This window comes from Fukomys damarensis, unplaced genomic scaffold (genome assembly GCF_012274545.1).
Source record: "Fukomys damarensis isolate Sample0158 unplaced genomic scaffold, DMR_v1.0_HiC HiC_scaffold_32, whole genome shotgun sequence".
In the NCBI taxonomy this organism is placed as follows: domain Eukaryota; kingdom Metazoa; phylum Chordata; class Mammalia; order Rodentia; family Bathyergidae; genus Fukomys; species Fukomys damarensis.
Genome location: NW_022900944.1, coordinates 46649757 through 46672798, shown reverse-complemented (window position 1 = coordinate 46672798; position 23042 = coordinate 46649757). Strand labels below are relative to the sequence as shown.

The 23042-nt window shown below is 60.9% G+C and overlaps 1 protein-coding gene across 13 annotated transcripts in view; it reads left to right on the top strand.

Moving 5' to 3' along the window:
• CUNH16orf74 (chromosome unknown C16orf74 homolog) overlaps positions 1-20976 on the top strand; it is a 26565-nt gene extending 5589 nt beyond the window's left edge. For 3 of the 13 annotated variants that reach the window (XM_010627487.2, XM_010627488.2, XM_019207946.2), the window contains exons 2-4: positions 299-344; positions 14939-15079; positions 17117-18591. In XM_010627487.2, coding sequence (XP_010625789.1) covers positions 299-344; positions 14939-15079; positions 17117-17331 — 402 coding nt within the window. In that variant the 3' untranslated portion in view covers positions 17332-18591. Of the gene's footprint in view, positions 1-60; positions 179-298; positions 345-544; positions 657-14938; positions 15080-15703; positions 15821-15883; positions 16345-17116; positions 18594-19197 lie in introns of those variants that run through there. The other 10 variants (XM_010627489.2, XM_019207943.2, XM_019207945.2 and 7 more) reach the window with 10 other exon arrangements.
• Positions 20977-23042: the final 2066 nt, after the last annotated feature.

The window sequence follows — 23042 nt, the reverse complement described above, 5'->3', positions numbered from 1 at the left end:
TTTTTTTTTTTTTTTTTTTTTTTTTTTTGGTACCAGGGCTCAAACTCGGGACCTTGAGCGTGTGAGGCGGTGGTGGCACTACTGAGCTAAATCCCTGACCCCGGTGTATTTAGCTTCGAGGTGCCCACCTGGGAGGTTTTCTGCCAGCGCAGGCTCTGTTTTGGAGCAGACAGCCCAGGTGCAGTCAGCAGGCGTTGTAGCCTCACCACATCTCTGCCGCGGCTCCTGTTGTGCCCAGCAGGATGGTGTGGGGTCCTGGCCACTCAACGCCTCGCTGAGTGCTGTCCTCTCTCCACAGGCCCGCAGCGGCGCCAACATGGGGCTTAAGCTGTCCTGCCTGAAAGGTAAGATGGAGTCCCTGCCCCTCTCGGGGAAGGGGGCAAGAGGTCAGGGAGGGCGAGCCCAGGTTGCTGCCCCGCAGAGGGGGCCCCGCTTGGAGTGCTGTCCGAAGCAGTGCTCTGTAAGTGCTGCTGGGACTCAGCCCTCCTCCAGACCATCTGGCCACTGGAAAGTCAGTGCCCTGGAGCCTCAGTTTCCCCTTCAGAGAGACAACGCCAGGTGGAGAGTGAAGGAGAGGGTCCTGGACGAAGGCGTCGGGCATATCTAGGGTGTTGGCCCCCAAGGCACCTGGGGCCCATCCTCACCTGGACAGGAGGGTGAGGGCTCCAGGAGACATGAAATGGCTGAGGGGTGTCAGTGGGGTTGGCGGAGGGGTCCCCACTCCACCCTGAGCCACGCTCGGTCCCTCACAGGTGCCTTGGCAGCGCCAGACCCCTCGCCTCACCAGCCCCACCCTCTGCCATAGCAGGTGACCCGGCCCGTAGCACCCGCCATCCACCTACCAGGACCACCTCACTGCCACCCCAGGAGCACATGCCTCAGTTTCCCTGTCAGCAAAATGGGGTCATGCCAGGCCCGGGAGGTGTGGCGCATGGCCCTCCACCCACCCACCACGGTGCCCCCTGCTGCTATAGTTTATTGTTGCTGTCATCAGACCACTGGCCCTGTCTTTGAGCTATGGGCAGGCTTAGGGGTTTGGGTTGTAAGCTGTGCGAACGGATCCTGGTCCGCGCGGGTAGGACGGAATGTCCCAGAGGTGGGGGATGTTGCAGGAGAAAGGAAGTAAAAGGCAGGAAGGTCCCTGCCAGGAAGAAGAGCCCACCCTAGGTTCCCACTGCAGGAGGGTGGGCTTCGGACAGCGTCTGATTGTTCCGGTGGTGCTCACAGGCCCGCCCCTCAGTGCAGGGGGGCGGGGCCTCTTGGTGGACAGCTCCACCCCCACCCCACCCCCACCCCGCTGCTGCAGAGGGAGCAGTGGTCCCTGGAGGGTAGGGGAGCCTTATTTGCAGAGTGGGATGAGGTGCTGAGGAGACCCTGCTCCCACTGAGACGCCTGGCTGAGTCCCCTGAGGCCCTGAAGATGCTCATGGAATGAGATGTGTGAGCCGTAGGCTGGGTCTTACAGCACCCGAGGGTGGGAGGCCTAATCCTGAGTGCCGAGGCTGAGGGTCTCCGGTATAGGGGACACAGGTGGCCTTCAGGACGTCTAATTATGCAGAGGCATAGATGTCACATAAAACAGAAGCCACACGGTGGAATTTGCCCCCTCACCCGCCGAGCGCTCCCTTCGGGGCATGAGGCTTGCTAATGCCCTTGTATTCCCGAAGGAACACCGCTTCCACCTGGACTGTGCTGTCCTCTGTCCCACCTGACCACCACCCTCCACCCTTCCTCTCTGGGTTGCGGCTTCTCCTTTTGTGTCTGGGGTCTTTGCTTGGTGTCAGGTTTCCTGGGCTTCAGCGTGAGTCAGCTCTCTCACTGTGCAGACAGCTCAGAGCAGCAGCTCCCAGGAGGAAGGTCTTGGCTCTGGCCTCCGTCCATGCCTCGTGTCCCAGCCCGGCTGAGGCAGAGCGTCTCGGTGGAGTGGCAGAGCCGCTCACCTCATGGTGGCCAGAAAGGGGACAGGGAACCTGGGGGCAGAACAGGCCCTTCAGAGACCCTGCAGCCGCCCATACCCTGCTTTGAACCCCTCTGGACCATTGACGAAGTTCCAGTCCACATGGTCCCGGGGCTCCCATCCCTGCACACGGCTGGGCACAGGGACTGAGCGTCAGCATGGAGCTCGGGGACATTCCAGGTCCAGCCTCGGCGGCCTCTGTCTGTGCCACCCCCTTTTCACTGTGATCAGTGTGCCGGCGCATGGCAGCTTCGGCCTGCTTCGCCGAGCCCAGATGGGACACCTGGGTAAGCAAGGCAGGAGAAGGGCAGGTTTATGTTGCCTCACATTCTGAGGTTTCATCAGGGTGGCTTGGCGCTGTCCCTTTGGTCCCGGGGTGACACAAACACGTGGCTGGGAAATGGAGAGAGAGGGTGCGTCCCCTGTGGCCACCCTCCTCCCACTCCTAAGGGTCCCACCACCTCCCAGCAGCGCTGCAGGCTAGGACCAAGCCTTCTGCATGTGGGCCTTGGAACGTTTAAGATGAAACTAAGCTGGGCCTGGTAGCACACGCCTGCCGTCCAGCACTCTGGGAGGCTGAGCAGGAGGATCACAAGTTGTAGCCCAGCCAGGGCCCCTTAGCAATTTAGCAAGACCCTGTCTCAAAATTGTAAAAAGGGGGCTAGGGATGTAGCTCAGCGTAAAGGTTCTGGATTCGATGCCCAGTATTTTAAAAACCACAAGACTATAGCATGGACAGACCGTGTTTTTTTGTCTTCCTCCTATCCATGGCACTCAGGTTATGCCCGCTCTTGGTCGTAGGGTCAGGCGTCTCTGACAGAGGGACCAGCCCCTCAGGTGTCCCTGGGACCCCTCTGCTCCCAGGCCAAGGCTGGGCTCAGCCAGGGAGGCAGATGGGACGCTGCAGACCCAGGGGTCCCTGGGAAATCCGCTCATGCCCTCTGGCCTAGAGTCCTGCGCCCTGCGCCCTGTTCCCTGGCAGGCCCGCCCCTGCCCTGGAGCCTGCTCGTCTGCCTTAATGGCTCACGGTGGTGAGGGCTCCTGGGCCACGCCCAGGCCACTGTGTGGCTTCTCATCCTCTGGGCCCTGCGTTCTGCTCGTGCCCTGCTGACTGTCGGGCAGTGCTGTCTCTTGCGGTAGTGGCACTGGAGCCCTTCTCCCTGCAGGGTTTTGCCAGTTAGTCCCAGGTCGTTTCCAGCTCGTTGCCTCTGTAGATAGAACCACGCCGAAGGTCTCAGCTTTCTGTTTATCGCTTTTATTTCTCTGGGACAGTTCCAGATGTGGCGGCTGACTCTCCCGGGGCACAGTCTGGGGAGGGCCTGCCCTGTGCCTTCTGTGCCATTAATTCATGCGGCTGCAGGACAACCGAGCGGTCCCAGCACCTCAGCCAGGCCCAGGGGCAGAGTGGTTGGCTCGCTGCGGCGCAGCTCAGAGCCAAGCCAGGGCCAGTGCAGAGGCCTGGCTCACCCGCCACCGCCGCCGCGGTCACTCCTCCAGCCCTCTCCGCTGAGGTCGTCTGGCCCTATTCCAGCGTGGTGTCACTTCCAGGTCCTTGAACCTGGTGCCCTCAGATGCTCCATTCTCGGCCCAGCACCCGACTGCGTTTTCACAGGGGCCTCGTGGTCCCCTTGTCTCTGGCCTGGGTGTTCTCGGGGTGAGCAAGGCTCCCTCTCCGGCTCGTTATTTCCCCGAGCACCCAAGTGAGCCAGCTTCTGGGGCCTCGGACTCTGACTCCCCCGAGCATGAAATGCTGAAGTCAATGCTGTATTTATTTACTTATTTGGTCCCGGGGATCGAACTCAGGACCTTGCACTTATGAGGCAGGTGGCGGAGCCATGGAGCCAAACCCCCCAGCCCACAATGCTTTATTTTTTAACCCATCACATCCCAGACATCAGCATGTGGCCAGTGTGAGGTCCCATCCGTGGGTCTCGGGGTCCAGTCGACTGGCATGGGGTGGTGACGAGCCAGTCAGTGGCTAGTTTGGGGGTCCTGCTGCAGGAGGACGTATTTATTTGGGCTCAGGGTTCTAGAGGGTCCCCTCTGTGGTCAGCCGGATCCAAGGTAGAAGCAACATGGCAGAGGGGCGCTGTTCCCCTCATGGCGTCCAGGGAGGAAGGGGTGGACCAGGGCATCCCCAGGAGCCCCCTTCCCCCAGCGCATTCAGCTGACAAACTCTCCCTGGGGTCAGCCCTGGTGATCCCCTCACCTCCCGTGCTGCTGCCTTGAGGATCCGGCCCTGGGCACAGGAGTCTTTGGGGACTTAGGGCTGTGCAGGGGAGGGCCAGCTGGCCAGTCTGGAGAGTCACATGGGCTGTCACCCTCCTCTTCTAGAACCAGCCAGTCGGCTTTCTGAGCTAGAAGCTGCCTTGCGCTCACCCTGCACAGCCGTCAGTTTCACAGATGGGGAAACTGAGGCCACAGTGGGGAAGTGACCTGCCCTGACACCCACCTAGAACCAGACCTGGGTTCCCAGCCAGAGCTTCCTCATGGCGACACTGTCCTTGTTCTCTTAGGAGGCGTGATGCTGGGCCATGGGCTGAGTCCTGGGGTGTGAGGGCTACAGTGGTGGTGGTGTCCTTCCCCTACAGCCCTCCTGTCCCTCCATCCCCAGGCTTCCCATGGGCTCTGAGGTAGCCCTGCCCTAGAGAACACAGAGACCCCACCCCTCCCAGCTGGCTCTGGGGTGCTGCTGAGCTTCCTCAGTGACTGATCAGGCTCTGTCTCCAGCATATGCAAGTATCCTGGGGCTGCTGTACTAAATGACCACAAACCAGGTGCTTAAAAACAGCAGGAATCTGTCTTCCCACAGCTCTGCAGGGCCAGGGTCTGAGACCAAGGTATGGCCAAACAGCTTCTCTGAAGGCTCTAGGGGCGTCTTTCCTTTCTTTCCAGTGCCTGGTGGCTCCCGCTGTTTCTTGCTCCAGCCTCTGTGTCCATCTCCACATGGTTGCTTCTCTGGCCTTTGTATCCCCCTTTTCCTCTTCCTCGTGTAAGGACACCAGCTTTGGACTCAGAGTCCCCCTAAATCCGGCTGAGTTCCTCCTGCCGTCCTTAGCTAATCCCCGGCCTTACTACCAAATAAGGCCATATTCTGAGGTCTAGGGTCATTGGAATTGTGCAGGACACAGCCTCGGAGCCCTCCAGGGTGGGGACAGGACAAGGAGGGGCCTCAGAGAGGAGGCAGTGGGAGCTTCTGGCTGTGCCTGTCCCCCTGCTTCTGAGCCCCAAGACCAGCACAGCGTTGTGCCTCACCTGGGCCCTCTGTCCCGGCCCAAGGTGGCCACCGTGACCTGTGGCATCCTACGAGCTGGGGCGGCTCTGCACCCGTCAGGCTGGCACAGCTGGAGCCGGCAGCCGGGCGCCACGAGTGGCCTCACAGATGGGGAGACTGAGGCCGAGGGGCTGTCAGGGCCACGGGCAGCAGGAGGAGCCTGGTTTAGCTGCGGGGAGGATGAGGGTCCAGCCCGCCTCCGAGCAGGGGCCCCGCCAAGGGAGCCACACTACTGAGCTCGGGGTTCTCTGCGGGGTCCCCAGAAGCTCAGCGTTGCAGACCTGCAAATTCCAGAACCCGCCAGCCCAACCGAGTCACAGTCCACAACCAGGAGAGTTTTTAGAACCCAGCCTGGCCTCCCTGTGAGTTTGAGAACCAGGGTAAATGGCTCTGGCGTCAGGAATGGGGACCCAATGCCAGTCCTGCCCTTGCCTGCCACAGCCTATGCAACTCACCCCTCGCACCCACACCTCGCTTCCATACTCAAAGAGCAAGTGGGTCTCCAGAGCTCTCTGAGAGCCCAGGTCTCCCTCCCCCGCCCCTTCCCTCCCTTCCTTCTGTGTCTCCACCCCTAGGCCCAGTTAACTCCGGCTTCACATGGAGACCTCCAGGGTCAGGGCTGGGCCCCTTGCTGTCCTTCCTGGGACACGGGGACAGCCCTGTGGAGCAGCCTGGGATGGCGAGGGATGGACACGTGGTCTTGGCTTGGTGGCTTGTACATGGTTCTCTTTTCCCCCGCCCCTTCCCTCCCTTCCTTCTGTGTCTCCACCCCTAGGCCCAGTTAACTCCGGCTTCACATGGAGACCTCCAGGGTCAGGGCTGGGCCCCTTGCTGTCCTTCCTGGGACACGGGGACAGCCCTGTGGAGCAGCCTGGGATGGCGAGGGATGGACACGTGGTCTTGGCTTGGTGGCTTGTACATGGTTCTCTTTTGGTAGACTTCATTCTTGGAACAGTTTTAATTCATAGAAAATATAAGAAGAGTTCCAGAGAGAGTTCCCAATGCCCCATGCCTAGTATCCTTGCCATACTGGAGAATGAACCCAGGGCCCTTTTTATGTTTTACTTTGAGACAGGGTCCTATTAAGTCACTAAGTTGCCAGTCTGGCCTCAGCTTGCAGTCCTCCTGCCTCAGCCTCCTGAATGTAGGATGGCAGTGTGCATCCCACTCCTGGCTCAGTTTCCCGTTACTAATGCCCTACATTTGAACAGAACCTTTACCACTGAGTCAGTGCAGGTCCACTGTCCTTAACTAAAGGCTGCACTCATTCTAACTTCCTCCTCTGCCTTCCTGTCCCAAGGCTCCATTGGGACCTGTGTGACTTTAGTCCTGGGTCCCCTCGGGCTCTCCCTGCTGCCAGTCACTCAGGCCCCCCGCTCTCGCCACGGTGGCCATTGTGGGAGCACCGTCAGGGAGCTGCGGTCCCCCACGGGCCTTGCTGAGGTGGGAGGGTGCGGGTCTCGAGTGTGCTGGTGAGGGGAGCCCGGGGTGCCGTGTGCATTGCTCGCTGGACTCCGGCTCTGGGGCTCAGGGCCTGTCCTCGCCTGCCTGGTTCCCAGGCTGTGGCTGACCAGGAGGGACCGTGTTGCCCATCGGTCCGCAGCAGCTCTGCCGCTCCACTGCCCGTGGCAGAGGGGACTCCTGGCTCCGGCCAGGGACAGCTGTGGTCCCGAGGTGACGGAGCACCTGTCCGTCCCATGGGGTGTGCGGCATCCGGTCCCCAGGCAGCAGTGAGTGCGAGGGCTCCAGCCCTGGTGGGGGAGATGGAGAGACATGTGGACAAACGCAGGCCAGACTAGATGAGGGGTGCAGGGGAGGAGGACCCCAACACTGGTCCCTGCAGCCCGACTGTAGGGAACAGTGTGCCGGGCGGGAGGCACAGAGAATGCAAAGACCTCGGGTCAGGAGGAGCCCGATGAGCAGGGGGTGGTGAGGAGGCACCTGTGGCAGGGTCGGGAAGGGGCCACATGGGCCGGCTGAGGCCCCTGGGCGGGGGACTGCGGAGCCAAGGTGTGGCCTCAGGAATGGGGGTGTGGGGCCGACACTAGAATTCTTCCAGCCGGGCCAAACCTCCACTGTGCACCCCACACCCGTGTTCCCAGGCGACTGTCCCCCGCGGCCCAGGGAGGCCCCACTGTCCTCACTCTGGGGTAGCTGGTGGCGGCGGCCAAGGGCACTAGCATGGCTCCCTTCCGGGCTCAGAAGCGACCCACAGTGGGGGGCGAGGGCGGGGAGGGGACTGCGGGGCCACTCAGGCCTGGTCACTGGCTGGTGGACCGCCCAGGTCTGGTGCCTGGGGGAAGGCAGCCGGCACCCAGGCCAGGGTGTCCGGCCACTGTCTCGGGGAAGCGACACGTGTGCTGACAGTGGCCGCACGGGCCCGGCCCGGCCCGGCCTTGGGTCAGGACTCGGTGCCGTCCTGGTGCTTGGGTGTGGTTGGCCCGGTGCCTGGAGGCTGCGTCAGAGTTCAGGGCCCTCAGAGCTTTGCCGGGCAGCCCTGGAGACCGCTGTGTCCCTCCCCACCCGCTGCACAAGCCGGCTGTGCTCACAGCCTTCGCGGTGCCCTCTGACCGTGAGAAGTAGCGTCTGGGGATGTTTTTGTTGGTCTTTCGTTCATTCGTTCATTCACTCGTGGTATAGTTCTGGGGATTGAACTCAGGGCCTTCAAGTGGCCTACAGTCTCCAGCCCTTTTTATTGTTTTTATTTTGAGATTTGCCTTGACAAATTGCTAAATTGCCCAGGCTGGGCTCTAACTTGTGGTCCTCCTGCCTCAGCCTCTCAGAGTGCTGGGATCACACCCAGTTTAGCAGATCGCCAGGTCTAGAGACAGGACGCTCCCCAGGAGGATGTGTGGCTGCACCCAGCTAGGGAGCGGTGAGCTTCCAGCCCCAGCCTCCCTGAGGCCCTCGGCTGTTCCTCTGGGGCCCAGGGAGGGGAGGAGGAGGCCCTGGGCACTGAGTGTGCTGGGGCTGTGGACGGGGTGGCTCTGTCTCAGCCCCTTGCTGGGTTTCAGGACCCCACAGAGATGCCCAAACCTCTGTGAGCCTCAGTTTCCAGGAAGTGAGGGAGATCTGTCCCTGCTAGCACTGCCGTGACGTCCCCACCCGTGGCTGTCTTCCCCACGTGCCATTTGTTACCACACAGCCCGTGGACACCGGCTTGGCAGGGCAGGGCTGCCTGGCCCACAGGTGTTGTGGGTCCTGTGCGCCCGCGACCTGGCTCCGTCCCTCGTCTTCTCCATGCCGAAGTTGGCAGCTCTCAGCCCCTGGGGTCTACGGAGCCACAGGCGCCTTCCTGCGCCGGGGTCCTGAGCTCAGAACCGGCACATCGGCCCACCCACAGCCTGTCAAGGATCCCGGCCTCTGGGCTGAGCTCTGTGTGGGTTGCCATCTACCCCTCCTGCCCAGTGACAGCCCTGCAGGGTGAGGTGACTGTGCAAGGCCACAGGCACAATCTGTGCTCCCCTGGGCCAACAGCTTGGAGCAGCCCTGATCCCCCTTCAGCTCTGCACACAGTGGGCTGAAGTGTCGGGGGCTTTGGGGTCCTCTGTGCCAGCCGCCCCCAGCCGCTGCCCAGGCTCCAGCCTTGGTGGCAGGGACAGCAGCTCCCAGTGCCCACTCCAAGCAGCCAGTGCGGAGCCATTGCTAGCATGAGCGACAGCCACAGGCGGGGTTCTCGATGGCTGGTAATGCACCCTGTCCCCGCCCTGCCGCCCTGGGAAGGGTTGCCAGAATTAAGAGAGAGGGAAAAAAACTACAAAACAAGATGCCAGGTCCATGTGAATTTCAGGTAAACAGTGATTAATTGCCTAGTTGCTGTTTTTCTATGTCCCAAATACTGCGTGGAGCGTAATGACGGACCATCTTAGACTAAGACAGCTGGACATCCCGGATTGTGTTTGGAAACCACCCCTGGAGCACCTGGCAGTGTCTACGGACAGCTTTGGTTGCCTCAGCTGGTATGTGACCGCACCCAGAGGTCAGGGCTGCCCCTAAACCCCCACAGTGCTGGGCTGGCCCCCCCAGCACAGTGACCAGCCCAGGTCCAGCTGGCCAAGGCCAGAGAGCACCAGGATCACGCGGCAGACATCCGCTGGGCCAGGTGGGCTGCCGGGTGCTCTGCTTGTCTTCTTCCAGTAGCTCATGCCTGCCTGTGTTGTAGGAATGTGCAGTTTAGGGCCAGAGGAGGGTTCCCCCAAGAGGCGGTGGGATCAGGGCCTCCGCACCTGGAGAGGGCGCTGCAGGAAGCAGGGGCTGGGCAGAGCGTTCCAGCCTCTGTGAGCTGCAGCCTCTCCAGGTTCCCCCCCAGTGGCTCATCCCTGACGCAAGCTGGGGCTTTTTCCTTAATTAAAAAGAGATTTAAAACATCCACTGCTGGCTCTGTTGGGCCCCAGCTGCCTTGAAAAGGTAAAACCACCAGAGCTGCCCCAGCTCATCCATAATGACACAGGCTTTCCCTGTACTTGGAATTAAAAAAAAAAAAAAAAAAAACATCCACTGGTACCTCCACTGCTGGCTCTGTTGGGCCCCAGCTGCCTTGAAAAGGTAAAACCACCAGAGCTGCCCCAGCTCATCCATAATGACACAGGCTTTCCCTGTAATTGGAATTAAAAAAAAAAAAAAAAGATTAACTGCATCTGGAACCCTTGGAGGCATTTGTCGCTTTGTGTTTTGAAAGACCGCCCTCCATCCAGACACCTGCTCATCTCTGAGAGATTAGTGCTGGCCTGGATCTCACTCAGTGCCGTACTCCTGCCCCAGGGCTCTTGCACCTGCTGTGGCTGTCCTGTGCCACTCTGTGAAGGGCCTGTCTGCCAAGGACTTCTGCTCCCACTGTGAATGATCCCTTCTTTGTCTTTGTCCTTGAGGCTCTGCGTCACATCCTGGTGGCTTCACGCGAAGTCCCTGACCTTGTGGGGGGTTGCCCGGTGAGTGCCATCCTGAGCTCCTGTGCTGGCCTCCTGGACCCTCCCTGTTGATTTCCAGCCTGCCTGCCGGCTTTGCACTTCATTTCTGCTGTGGGAGCCTGGAGCAAGCGGTGGGGAAAGCAGCGTGTGGGGTCTCCGTGGAGACAGTTTGCTCCCCCGTGGCAGCACAGTGGGCTCTCCGGGGCTGCTCGGGCCAGCGAGGCTGTGGCTCCCGCCCAGAGGCTGGGCACTCAGGGTCGGCTGAGTCAGGGCTGGGTGGTCCTGGTGGGGTTACCGACAGATCCCGTACGCGGAGTCCACTCCCAGAGGGGGAGGAGCCAGCAGTGCAGGCTGCAGCCCCCGATGGCTGTGCCTTCACCCCAGTGAGGACCGGAGGCAGAGGCTCAGGGCTGACGCCCCATGAGCCTGGCTAGAGCTGGCTGCTGTTTCTCAAATGAACAGTAGAGGGCGCCCGTGAGCCGTGATGCCCGGGCAGGCCCGCCTTGTTCTCTGCTGTCCGTGCGGTGGCCGCTGGGTGGTCTAGGCCTTGCTGAGAGCTGCAGAGCCCAGGGTCTGGGGCGGGAGCTCGCCCGGTCCAAGATGAGAAGTGGGGGTCACTGAGGGGTGAGTGGCCCCTAGGCCTCTGCCCTGTTGCTTGCTTCTACCCTGGGCACAGCAGGATGGGCCGTGGTAGACACACAGGCATGGCTCAGGCGGCTGCAGGAGGCTTTGGAAGGGGTGGCGGCTTGCTGGAAGTCAATGCTGCGCCTCACCTCCGTACCCCCAGTCCACCCTGCCCTGGCCAGCTGGACCACCCTGAGCCCACAAACCCCACACCACTCATGCCCTTCCCACAAGGTTGGGGGTCACAGCTTCATCGTATAGTCAGGGAAACTGAGGCTCAGAGAGTAATGCCACCTGTTCCTGCAGTCCCCCTGGCTGAGGGGTCCCCGCCCTGGCTGTCAGAGTCACCCCAACCCTAGGGCACTCAGATCCGAAACCCAGCCGCCTGGGGTCACAATTCCCTGGCAACTCAAGTAGCAGCGGGCAGGGGCCGGGCAGTGGCAGCAGCAGGGGCACAGCCAGGCTCCGGACCAGGCTGACTGCTGGACCACAGGCTGCTTTAGGGCCCACTTGTGCCTGGCTCTGCCCCTGAGACAAGGACCACAGCGTGGGGGCCAGGCTGGAGCCCTGCCCTCCACTCTCCCTTCCTTCCCAAAGGCCTCCTGTGGGGTCCCCAGCCAGGGTCTCCCGTGGGCCTGGGTCCCTATCTGAGCCCCTGCTTCCTGGCGCTGGAGTCTCAGCCAAGCCCTGCCCTTCAGGAAACAGGCTTTTAATAGCCCAAGGCAGGCACATAATTAACAAATAACACAAACGAGCTCCTTGTCTGGGGCAGGTCTGACGTTGGGTTTTTCATCCCCAGAGTGGGCTTGATCCCTCCAGCGGCTCCCTCCTGCCCAGCCGACTCCTCCATGCCCCTCACCCATCCCTGATCCTTCCGTGCTCCCTGTGACTCCTCCACCCCCTCCCCAACTCCCGCATCCCTGCTCAGGGGCTCAGGAGGAACCATTCTTCAGATGGAGCCTGTAGCTTTGTCCTCCAGCCCCAGCGCCTGTGGGAAGGCACTTGTGGCCGGGGGAAAGGCTCTGTTAGGATTTTTGACGCTTGAGGAGGACAACCGAGGGGAGGGTACCCCTGGGCCTGAGCTCAGGCCCCTCCTCTGCTAGGAGGGAGGGGCAGTGTGCGCGCTGTCACTGCACAGGGTCAGAGCAGCTGCACACACCCACGCACAGCAGCCAGGCACGGGGCTGGGGCCGGGGCCGGAACTCGGTGTGACCCCTGAGGTTCTGAGCCGGGCAGGACCAGGACACCCAGGGCCCACTTCCCCCATTGTTCTGGGTGCCGCCCGCCACCGGCTCTGAGACAGTTGTGTTGGGAGGAAGCTGGGCCGGTCACTCCCACTGCTCTGTGGCTGGGCCCAGCTCCAGACAGTCAGCGGTGAGGTGTTGCAGCCCCAGAGTCAGCGGGTCTCTGTGCCCCTCAGACAGCTGAGGCTCTGAGATGGGGCTGTGGCGTGGGAAGCGTGGCTGGGGGTCACCCACTCCAGTTGGGCACAGGCCTAGCTCTGCCCTGGCCAGCTGCTTGCCTGTGGGGGCTCACTGCCCCTTCCAGTCCCCATTTTGCCGCTTAACTGCTGTCCATTAAAGGAAATGGCTTTATTCTGAGCCAATCAGAGCACCCATGGCCTGGGAACACGGATTCAGCTCACTGAATGATGCATTTCACGGTGCTGGCCACAGTGCAGTCGTGTGTCCATGCATCTTGCGGGGACACCGCCTTGGCTCTCAGATGCCCCGTGTGAGAGAGGCACTGTGGAGACCGGGCAGAGCCCAGAACCTCTTTGGGCAGGGCTGAGGTTCTACTGTGCTTAGCAGGGACCTGCTGTGGCCTTCCAGGGACACCTGGCCCGAAGCCCCTGATCCCAGCACAGCCCAACATGCAGCCAGACCCAGGACTGGCCTTCCGGGAGCCTTTCTGGGTTCAAACACGACAGACCCGGATGATTGCCCGTGCGCCAGGAGACCGTGCCGCTCCGGGGTGTGCAGGCCGCCCCTACTTGGGTCTCGGAACCCAGAAGGAAGGGGGCTGGCCGGGCTCCGGCTCAGGGTCTCTCAGGCCGGCACTCAGGAGGGGGCTGCAGGGCCGCAGGGCCACTGCTGGGAGGCTCTCTCAGCCGGCCACCTCCCCGTGCCGACCCGGCTGTGTGAGCCCCGCTGCGTGGGGGCTGCCCTACCACCCCGGCCTTCAGGGAGCAAGAGTCGCTTCTGAGCTACAGTCCTCCCCCCCGGGGCTTCATCTTTATTATTACTCTTTCATAGCTGGGGAATTAACCCAGGCCCTTCACACTGAGCTCCATCCCAGCCCTTTTTGTTTTCGTTTTGAGACAGGGTCTCACTAAATCATGAATTTTCCAGGCTAGGCTTAAACTTGGGCACTGCCTCAGCCTCCCAGGGTGCTGGGATAACACGTGTGGCGCCAGGCGGTGTGGCTGTCAGTGGGACCACCGCCCTGACCCTGCAGGGCTTACTGGGAGCCCAGTTCTGGGGTGGCCGGGGCAGGCCGAGAGCGGCAGTGTCATGGACCCCACGTCCCTCATTCTTACCAGGCCAGGTTGTGGCCTCAGCCTGATGCTCCCTGGGACACGGGGAGGACACGGGGCCGACTGTGACACCGATTCTTCAGTGCCTGGAGCATTTTATTTGTCTCTTGCAAAAGATAAAGCCCTGTTGCTCAACCTGTCCTGGGCACAAGGGAGATAGTGGACCGGGGTGGGCGGCCCCAGATGCTCCCAGCCAAGGGAGACTGAAACAAGAGCTGAGTGCTGCGGGCCACAGTCGGGCCTGGAAGGCATAAAGACAGGACTCTGCAGACAGGCCAGGGAGGGAGGCATCTTCCCCAAAGTGGGGCCTGTCATGCTGGGTTTTAAAGCATATGTAGGAGCTTGTTACCCTAATAAGGGAAGAAAGCACATTCCAGACTGGGGCACAGCAAATGCCAAGGTGTGAGGGAGTCTGGGTTTGGGGAACTGGGAGCAGGTGGCAGGAGTGAAAGCAAGACCAGAAGGGCTGAAAGCAGGCCTTGGGCTGGGGGGGTGGCCAGCCGAGGACCAGCGTCTCCCAGAACACCTCCATGACTCGGGCCTCTGAGGGAAGCGAGCAGGTGTCCTCCAGAAACGGACTCCAGGGCTGGCGGAGTTTAGGACAGACAGGTGAAGCCCAGTTACAAATCCTTCCTTCCCATGGGACCTGTCAGAGCCTTCACTTCTCAAACATGCCGTGAGTCCCCCAGAAGGGGACAGGGCTGGGATTCAGTCCACAAGCTGGCTGGACTGCAGAACCCTTCTCCGCGGAGCCGAGCATTCCAGGGACCCAAAGTTGCAGACCTACAGAAGCACTGCCAGTAGGCGTCTGGAGCTGGCCAGTGCTCTAGGCAGGGTGCGGCTGACGCCTTGAGGGTAGATGGGCTGGGGGTAGGGGTTGGAATTGCAGGGAAGGGTGGGAGCTGAGGAGGAGGAATCTGGGCCGTGGGAGGAGCGGGAGGAGCGGGAGGCGCTCGCCGGCCAGGCTCTCCAGATGGCCAGGGTTGTTTGTGGGCGAGCCCGGCTCCAGACCTCGGCCACGCAGGGAAAGCAGATGTGTTCCTAGAAAAGCACAGCTTGACATGGGATGGCCAGAAACCTGAGCCCCTGTCTTTTCAAGAACCAGGAGGGTTCACACCTTTCATCCTGCACTTGGAGAAGCCGAGGCAGGAGGATCCAAATTGTAAGCCCAGTTTGGGTGACTCAGCGACTTAACAAGACCCTGTCTCAAAACAAGAGATGTTAAATGGGTGGGGGTGCGACTCAGCCTGAAAGCCCTGGGTTCTGCATTCAATACCAAAGAACATAAACCCTGTTCCAAGAGACCCTCCTGTGAGTCTAGTTACCTTGGTACATCTGCAGGAGTTAAGGGGAGAACGCAGACTCCATTGGAAATGGGACTCAGGCACAGCAGGGTGGGTGGGGCTGGCACAGGTTCGAATTCTGCTGTGTGGTGTGCCATCTTCCACCTTCCCCACCTCACATCCGTCCCACCAACCACCCACAGGGCATGCAGGCTGCGAGGGGATCACAGGGCCTTGCTGGGCCTCGGTTTCCCCATCTGTGCGACAGGCAGGGACGCCCCTGGGCTGAGTGGGCAGCAGGGCACAGTGACTCTGACACCTGTCTCTGCCCCATGTGTCCGGTGTGCCTCCCGCCCAGGCTTCAAGACGTGCGTCAGCACCAGCGGCAGCCACGATGAGGCCCCTGTGCTGAGCGGCAAGCACCTGGATGTGCCCAACATTGTCATCACACCCCCGACGCCCACGGGCACCGTGCTGCCCAGGGACTGCAGGTGCGCAGGTGAGCCCCGTGCTGCGCCCGTCAGATGCCTGGCTGCCTGCCTGGCCAGATTGAGGTGGGGAGCGGCTAACTGGCACCAGGACGGTGACAGGAGGGCGGGCGCACCTGCACCAGGGAGACAGGGCTGTGCCCACTCTGCCAGTGTGGCCGGGTGGGCACCTGGGTGGTCTGCTCACATGGCTCCTAGGCCTGGCCCATACTCGGCGGTGACTGCAGTGGGTCCCTCTGATTTCCATCACCATCTTGGAATAACCAAGCAGGATCCTTATAGAGAACTTTTTTCTTGCTACTGGGGCTTGAACCTTCATCCTGAGCTGATCCCCAGCCCTTTGCATCTTTATATTTGGAGACAAGTGGTATGGGCACAACTTACTGGTCCTTTGAGCTCAGCAGTTGCCGAGGCCAAAGTGCCACACACAGGCATCCTCCTGGGGAGCCACCGCAGGAGAATGGGCCTTGTACCCAGAGCAGCCTGAACCTGAACTCCACCTGGCCCAAGCCAGGCCACTTCATTGCATTCGGGGGTCCCAGGCAGTGAGCCCTTGGCACTGATTGGCTCTTCTCCTGCCTGGGCTTCAGCCCCTCCATAAACCTGGGGCACTGGTGTCCCCCTGCTCTCCCCAGGGCCAGGATTCATCCAGGATGCTGGAGGGAAAGGCAGGAGTAGACTAGGGGAAAACCTAGCCCAGCACCCCTGGAGCCTTGCAGCCTCTGGGACTCGCTGCCTGGTGTTGGGGGACACTGGGCCTGGCCACAGTACATGGGAGGAGAGGCCCCTCCAGATGCGACCCCTCTTGCTCTCAGACTGGCTGGAGGAGGCGGGGTCTTGCCTGGACGATGTGGAGCTGGACCCCGAGGCGTGAGGCTCTCCCCAAATGGACCCGCACTGCGCTTGCATCCCAGCCTCGGCTGACAGTGCAATTGTGCTGAACAGCTGGATGGGGCCACAGACCTGGCCCTGGACCCGGGGTAGCAGAGTCATCATCAGCGCCGGACCCTAGGCCCCGGCACACCGCTGGGAGGACAGATGCCCGCCACTCACTCTAGCTGTTGCTGGTCCCCGCGAGGCAATGGGAGGACCCTGCAGGAGATTCCAGATGAACAGAGCTCCCAGACCTGGCCCCCCTGGTCCTACAACAAGAACTTCTCAGGAGAGGAGCTGCTCCATTTTTTTAGGAGTTGTTTTACAGACCCTGAGGCAGTCCCAGTCCCCTGGGGTGATTTGTAAGTTCTTTTTTTGCATTATAAATAAATAGTCCATAAAAATGGGGACTATGGCTGTGCTTCGCTGGAGAACCACCCACCACCAAGAGTCCAGCTTTTGGGGCTCAGGCCATGTGGGCCTCTCTCAAGTCCCGGCTGACCTTGGCTCGTGCCACTGCTCGCTGCTACAGCTTGGTTTTCCCACTGTCCCCAGAGGCAGAGCCTGAGCCAAGGTCTGGGTGCAAGGGGTGGTTTGGGAGCAGCTGGGGCACCAGGAGGGGTCAGCCCCACACTGCAGGGCCCTGCGGCCACCCCCGGATGGCCCCTGGGAACTGAAGACGGCACAGACCACAGCTGGCAAAGGGCGGGACCAGGACAGACCGGGCCAGGCCTCTCTGTCCCTCCCCGTGGAGCCGTGGACGGTGCCAGCCCCTCCTGCCTGCGATGTGTGTCGGCTCCCGCGTCTGGCTGTCCACAGTGTCCACTGGAGTTAAGTCACGTGGACACAGCTGACCTCAGCCACCACCCTCAGAGGTCAAATGACGTCAGGTGGCTGAGGCCCCTCTGTAAATCACTGTATGGTGGGCTCTGGCGTGCCCCAAGCCCTGGGGGACAGAGACAGGCAGACAGGACATCCCAGGAGTGACATGCAGGGCCAAGGGCCAGGGCTCCCTCCACGCCCCTTTCTCGATCTTGCTCCAGACAGGAAGGGAAGGGGTGGGACCCACAGAAGGGCTGGAGCCAGCGACCCCTGGGGTCTGGGAGGCCTGTGAGCCCAGATGCCCCCACTGGAGGCAGAGCCATGAAGTCTGCACCCTTTCCTCCCCGGCCAAGCTGCTTCAGAGGGAACCGCCCTTCCGGCCGCAGAGGACACAGGACACTCACCAGACGTCCAGGGCCGGCCTCACAGGCTGCGCTCGGTTTCCTGTCCTGTCCTTGCACCCCGATCCGCGCCGGGCCCTGAGGATGCAACGCTGTCCGCACCTGCAGCCAGAGGGAAGTGTGCTCTGCAGTCTCAGCTGTCGCCTCTGCCTGCAATGGCGGCGTAGCCCCAGGGTGGTGCTGCCCACCCTGCACCTAGCTGTCCTCTCCCAGCTGTACCCTCTCCGCCCTCCAAGGACCTCCGCTGGGACCCTTTGGCTCCTGGCTCCTGCACCCTGGCCACCTTGGTCTCCAGGTTGCCATGGAGGCAGCACCTGCAGGTGATGTCACTGCCAGCTGAGCCCCGTGGGACCACCCGGGGACAGCAGCCACCAACCCCGGGCGCTGCTGGGCCACGCTGGCTGCTGCTCCTGGGTCCACCCGCGGGTTCGCCTTTCCTCCCCTCGCACTTGGTGTAAACGGAGACACGCGTTCCCGCTTCGGTCTGGGGCTGCTGGGGCTGGGCGCACAGGCCGAGGGGTCCCCGTCTCCCAGCTCTGCTCAGCTGCCTGCCCTTCTCATCGCACTCCGAGCCCAGGCTTTTAGTGCCCATGGCAACAGGCCCCGGCTCGCTGGCGGCGGCGGCGGCGGCCTGCGGGGCTGCACAGCCAGATTTCCCTGCCTGGCTTCCTGGGGGCGAGCTGAGCGAGAGTCCTGGCCGGGCTTCTACCCCACAGCTGCACGTCCAGACTCCTGCAGCCAGAGGTGGCGCCCCTCAGGAGGACCCTGCCCAGTCCCCACACCCAGCGCGGCTCCCGAAGGCCCTGCGTGCTCCTGCGTGGGTGGGATGAGAGCCCTGGCGCCCCTCTCAGGAGCCAGGAGATGAGGGCAGAGCGAGGGCCATCTGGAACGCCTTTGTGCGTGTGACGGCGGCCTCCCTGAGCCTTCCCTCCGCCTGTAACGTGGGCCGCACAGGGCACACAGACGCCGAGGTAGGCAGCCCCCGCCTCTCTGGGCCTCGGTTCCCATTTAATGAGCTCACCGAGCTCTGGAGCCCCACGGATGGATGCACGATAGTCGGAGCCTGCAGCATCCTCACTCCTCGAAGCCCCATGTCAGCGCCACCGGGGATCAAGCCCACGACACCCAAAAGCCTTGGGCAACACTTCCTGTCCACACCATGACGCACGTCTCAGTGGGGATGGGGTCCCAACTTAAGTCCTGAGTCATGAGTCTGCAGTACTTTTCTCTTTGTGTGTGTGAGAGAGATACTGGGGATTGAACCAGGGGCTGCATCCCAGCCATAATTGTTGTTATTGTGAGACAGGGTCTTACTAAATTGCCCAGGCTGGACTCCAACTTGTGTCCTCCTGCCTCAGCCTCCTGAGTTTCTTTCTTTCTGACCTTTCTTTCTTTCATGTGTTTGTGGTGCTGAGATGGAATGCAGGGCCCAGAGCAGGCCAGGGATCACTGTTGCACGGAGCGGCACCCCAGCCCCACTGTACAGCTCCAGCCGGCCGGCAGGGGCTCCCCCATGGGTCCAGGCCCACACATTGAGGGGCCATCCAGAGATTCTCCCCTGCCACAGCCGGTACCCTTCTCGCACGTGCTCCCTGCTCCCTGTCTCCCGGCTTCGCCTTCAGGACAACCCTCTTCCTCTTGGACCCTTTCTTGGGGCTGCTTCCCAACCGAGACACCCTCATCTTGCATACCCTCCACCCGGGGGTCCCTGGAGCTGCCGCAGCGCCGGGTCCCCAGTCTGGCTGTGGGAACGACAGCGGTAGGCTAAGTGGGGGCCACACAGCCAGGTGACAGCTCTGCGGCCTGTGGGCCCCAGCCCTGTAACAGGCGTGATGACACTGGTGCTTGCTGGTTGCGACACAAAGTTCGTGCTCGTTAAGGGGAACGCTCTGCAGGTGGGATGTGTGCCTCTCGGGGCTGGTCCAGCCAAGGACAGCTTAGAAACCAGAGCCTCGCTCCCGAGTCTGGCTCTCAGCCTGCTCTTCGGTACCTCCTGGGGCTTGATACTGAGGTCTGTGGTTCATCTCACGCAGGTTCAATGTCCAGGCCAAGAGTACCGATTAAAGCCAACCTTGGAAAAGCTCCGTGAACGCCTCCCCGAGTGTGTCCTGTCGGTGGCCCCGCTGGCTGACAGAGCCCATGAGCCCTGCCCAGGTGTCCGGGACAGTTCCCAGGTTCCAAGACACAGGGAACATTCTGGTCTCGCAACTTGAAATGAAGGCTGTCTTCCTCCAGGAGTGAAGCGGAGAGGGGAGAAAAGCGTGAAAACAGATGGAAATGTAATTTTTTAATGACAGCAGCAGATGGCAAAAAGACACAAGAGTGTATTCACACCATGTTGGAGGCACACGACAGCGCCTGGCCCCACAGTAGCGCACGCGGTGGGGCTGTTTTATGGGCCCTGCCAGGCCTAGGGGGGCAGCCAGCTGCAGGGAGGGCGGGCGCTGCCAGGCAGTGTGAGCCACAGGTAGGCGGGAGATACCTGTGGCCACCTGCGTGCATCCAGTCGGCTCCCCTGCCTGGCCCTTCCTGGCACAGCTCCTGCCCCGACGGGCGCTGGACGCAGACAGGCCCGGCCCTCAGCCTGTCCCGCCGCTGCCCTGCTGCCAGGTGTCTCGCCTGCTACATGGCATCACACCCCTCCTCCACCCCCCAAACCAGGAGGGAACAAGGGCAGGCCCCCAGAGAGCCGGTTTAACTGCTCCCCACGCCCGTTGGGGCGGACGGCACCCCGAGCAGCAGTGAGAAAGCCCTGCTGCCACTGCAAGGGCAGGGACGGCCAGGTGCCGCGCAGCTGTGTCAGGCAGCATGCAGCCCTTGCCTGGATCACCGTCCTCACCGTTGGTAAGCGGCAACAAGTGACACGGTGGGCACGCCCGACAGGGCCCAGACTGTGGCGGGCCAGCCGTGCTAGCCAGCTCCAAGTCTCCTGACCTGGCCCTCCTCGGGCCTCTCGGGGGGCACTGCCCACGTGTTTGGGCTGCCATAGTAACTCCAGAGGCTGCCATTCTGCATTTCTTTTCTGCTGCTGTGACTGCATTTCTAGCCCCTTCCTTAGCTCAATGATGTCCGTCCCCTCCTCTTCACTGCTGGAGCAGGGCTCCCAGGCTGCCGTCAGAGGCTCTGATTTCCCCAGCCCAGTGAGGCCAGGGACACAGGATGGGTGACTGTACTGCCCGGGGGGCCACCAGGCCCTGAGGGTCTCCCCAGCCTTGTCCTTTGATGGCTGGAATCCTCCACTTTCCTGGCCCACGGTCCCCTTACTTAGAGTAAGAAAGTCCAGGAAGTCAGAGGCTGAATTAACACATTGTATGCTGTGGACCCCAGGGGCCTCCCATACAGCTCAGTCCCAGAGTGACTTGGGCACTGCCTCTGGGCAGTTCTTGTTCCACGAGCTGGCAGTCCAGACATCCACGGCACCTCAGTCCCATCCTCTCCTTGTGCTTAGGGCGCTATTTTGCGAGAGCTGTTTTTTGCATGGCGGGGCCTCCACGCTGGGCACTGTGGAGCATTTCTGTGGTGGGGGGGGGTCAGCTGCCATAAAATTGCATGTGCTGGATGTCAGAGTGGGTGGTTCATTTGGGTGGACTATTTGGGTGGTCCAAATTCCAAGGGGACCAGAAGATACAGTGGAGCTGAGATCCTAAGGGGAAGACTGGTCCACAGTTTTGGGATGGTTATTACAGTGTTTGGGGGACCTGGGGACTTCATAAGAAATGAACTTTTAAAAAATATTTTTATTGATACAAGTACTAATACACTGTGATGATTGTATTAATCACAGAGAGCCACTGCACGTGTATAACGTATCTTCATTCTTTTTTATTCCCTCCCCTCCCCTTCCTTTCCTTTTTGCAGCTTGTAGCCAGGTGTGGTGGTACACACTTGTAACCCTAGCACTCTGGGAGCCGGAGGGCAGGCAGGCTGCAAGTTCAAACCCAGCCTGGGCCACTTAATGACTTAGGGAGACCCTGTCTCAAAACACAAAGGGGCTGAGTGTGTAGCACAGTGTGGAGGCCCTGGATTCAATCACCAGGATTACAACAAACAAAATGGCTTTGCTGAGGTACAATTCACATAGTATAAATTCTATCCTTTAAAAGTGTACATTTTGGTGCTTTTAGTAAATTTAGTTATGCAACCACCACCACTTTATTTTTCAGTACCGGGGATTGAACTCGGGTCCTTGCACTTGCAAGGCAGGCCACCGAACCGCTGAGCTAAATCCCCGGCCCACCATCACCACTTTCTAACAACAGAACATTTCTATGCCCCTAAAAGAAAACCAGTCACCATCACCGGTCTCTCCATATCCTCCCCCTCCTGTTCCCTGGCAACCACGAGTCTTTCTATTTCTGCGGATTTGCCTATCTGGACATTTTGCTGCACCGGATTAGATGTGCACTTCTGGGTGTGTCTTGCCTCGCATGGCATGGTGCCTGGCAGGTTCGTCCACGTTGTGGCGTGTGCCTTGTGCCTGCGGCTGGGGGATGCCCTGGTGTGTGGAGAAGCTCCTGTGTCCGGCTGTGGACAGGGCTGCTCTGCACCTTGGATGTAGGGATCCCGCTGTACTGTCAGTCGGTGTGAGCTGCCTCCTCTGCTCTTGGAAGCCCGGTGGCATAAGCAGTAGCACTGTCCTATGGCACACATGAGGATGCCAAGGCTCTGTGCCGTGGGCCTCCCTCGGTGGCATCTCTGAATGGCGGCTTTCCCCCGTTTTTCCTTTGCTCTTTTGTAGCCTGCACAAACCAGGAAGTGAAGCCTCGCCAACTTGGGAACGCAAATATTTGCCAGTCAAGAAAACATTCCCCCATCAATCAAAACCCAGACAAGCTGGCTCGCGTACCTCGCAGAAGCCGCAGGCAGAGCCTATTTTGGCAGGGACCAGGTGGCAGGCAGCTTCCCCTCCTGCAAAGCCTCCCCCCCAGGCTCCTGGTCTCCCTACCTTGCTCTGAGGGCAGAGGGTGGGTACAGTGGTCCCCTGCCTCCATCACACGGCACCCAGTGAGACCTTTTACTGATTTTTATTGAGGTATGATTCGTGCGAATTCATGACCCAATGAAAGTTGCAGTAAAATCTGCAAATGAGGTCGTCCACACAACAGATGCAGTTTACAGGCCAGGTGTGGGCAGAATTTAAGCCACAGTCCCCACAGCCCCACATGGTTTTCAGGGGCCAGGGAGTTGGGCCTGGGTTAGCTGGAGACAGGCAGCTTTCCTGCCCAATAGGAAACCCCGGAGCCCATATCCTCCGGGCTGTTCTCAGGGCCTAGTGATTAAGACTTCAAATTCCAACCCAGCCCTCCCTGTAGGCTTTTCTGTAAGAATTCCTTGGGTCCGGGTTCAAGTCTCACTGGTCTCTAAGTCTCAGCTCCCCAGAAGAGCCCAGTGAAGCCCTAACAGGTGCCTTGATCTCCCCGCACACAGGAGGCTGCAGCTCAGGGAGCAGGTGTGGGGTCACCAGGCATCTGCAAACCCGCCTGCAGCAGCCTCACCTGAGCTTGCTAAGCTGGCGGCGAGTCTCTTTCCTGAGAGTGTGCCCTGCGTGGCCAGGGCTCGGCTGGGGTGGCGGGAGCTGAGTTTTTACAAACTTTGAACTAAAGCGAAGAGGAGGGCAGAAAATTGTGAACGCAAAGGAAAACCGTTTCCCCATCCCGGGGTCTGTCTGGACAGGCCAGGCTGTGTCCTGGCGCTCCAAGCAGTTTGATGAAAGAACGCACTTCCTCCTGGCCCAGTGCGGAACGCAGTGAAGACGCAGCGCCACGAGCACCCTCAGCTCCACCGGCGGGCGGGCGGGCGCCCGGGGCAGGTGAAGGGACACCAAACCTGTCGTCACCTGGCTGATGGCGCACATTGGCCAGGTGTGGGCCCGAGGGTC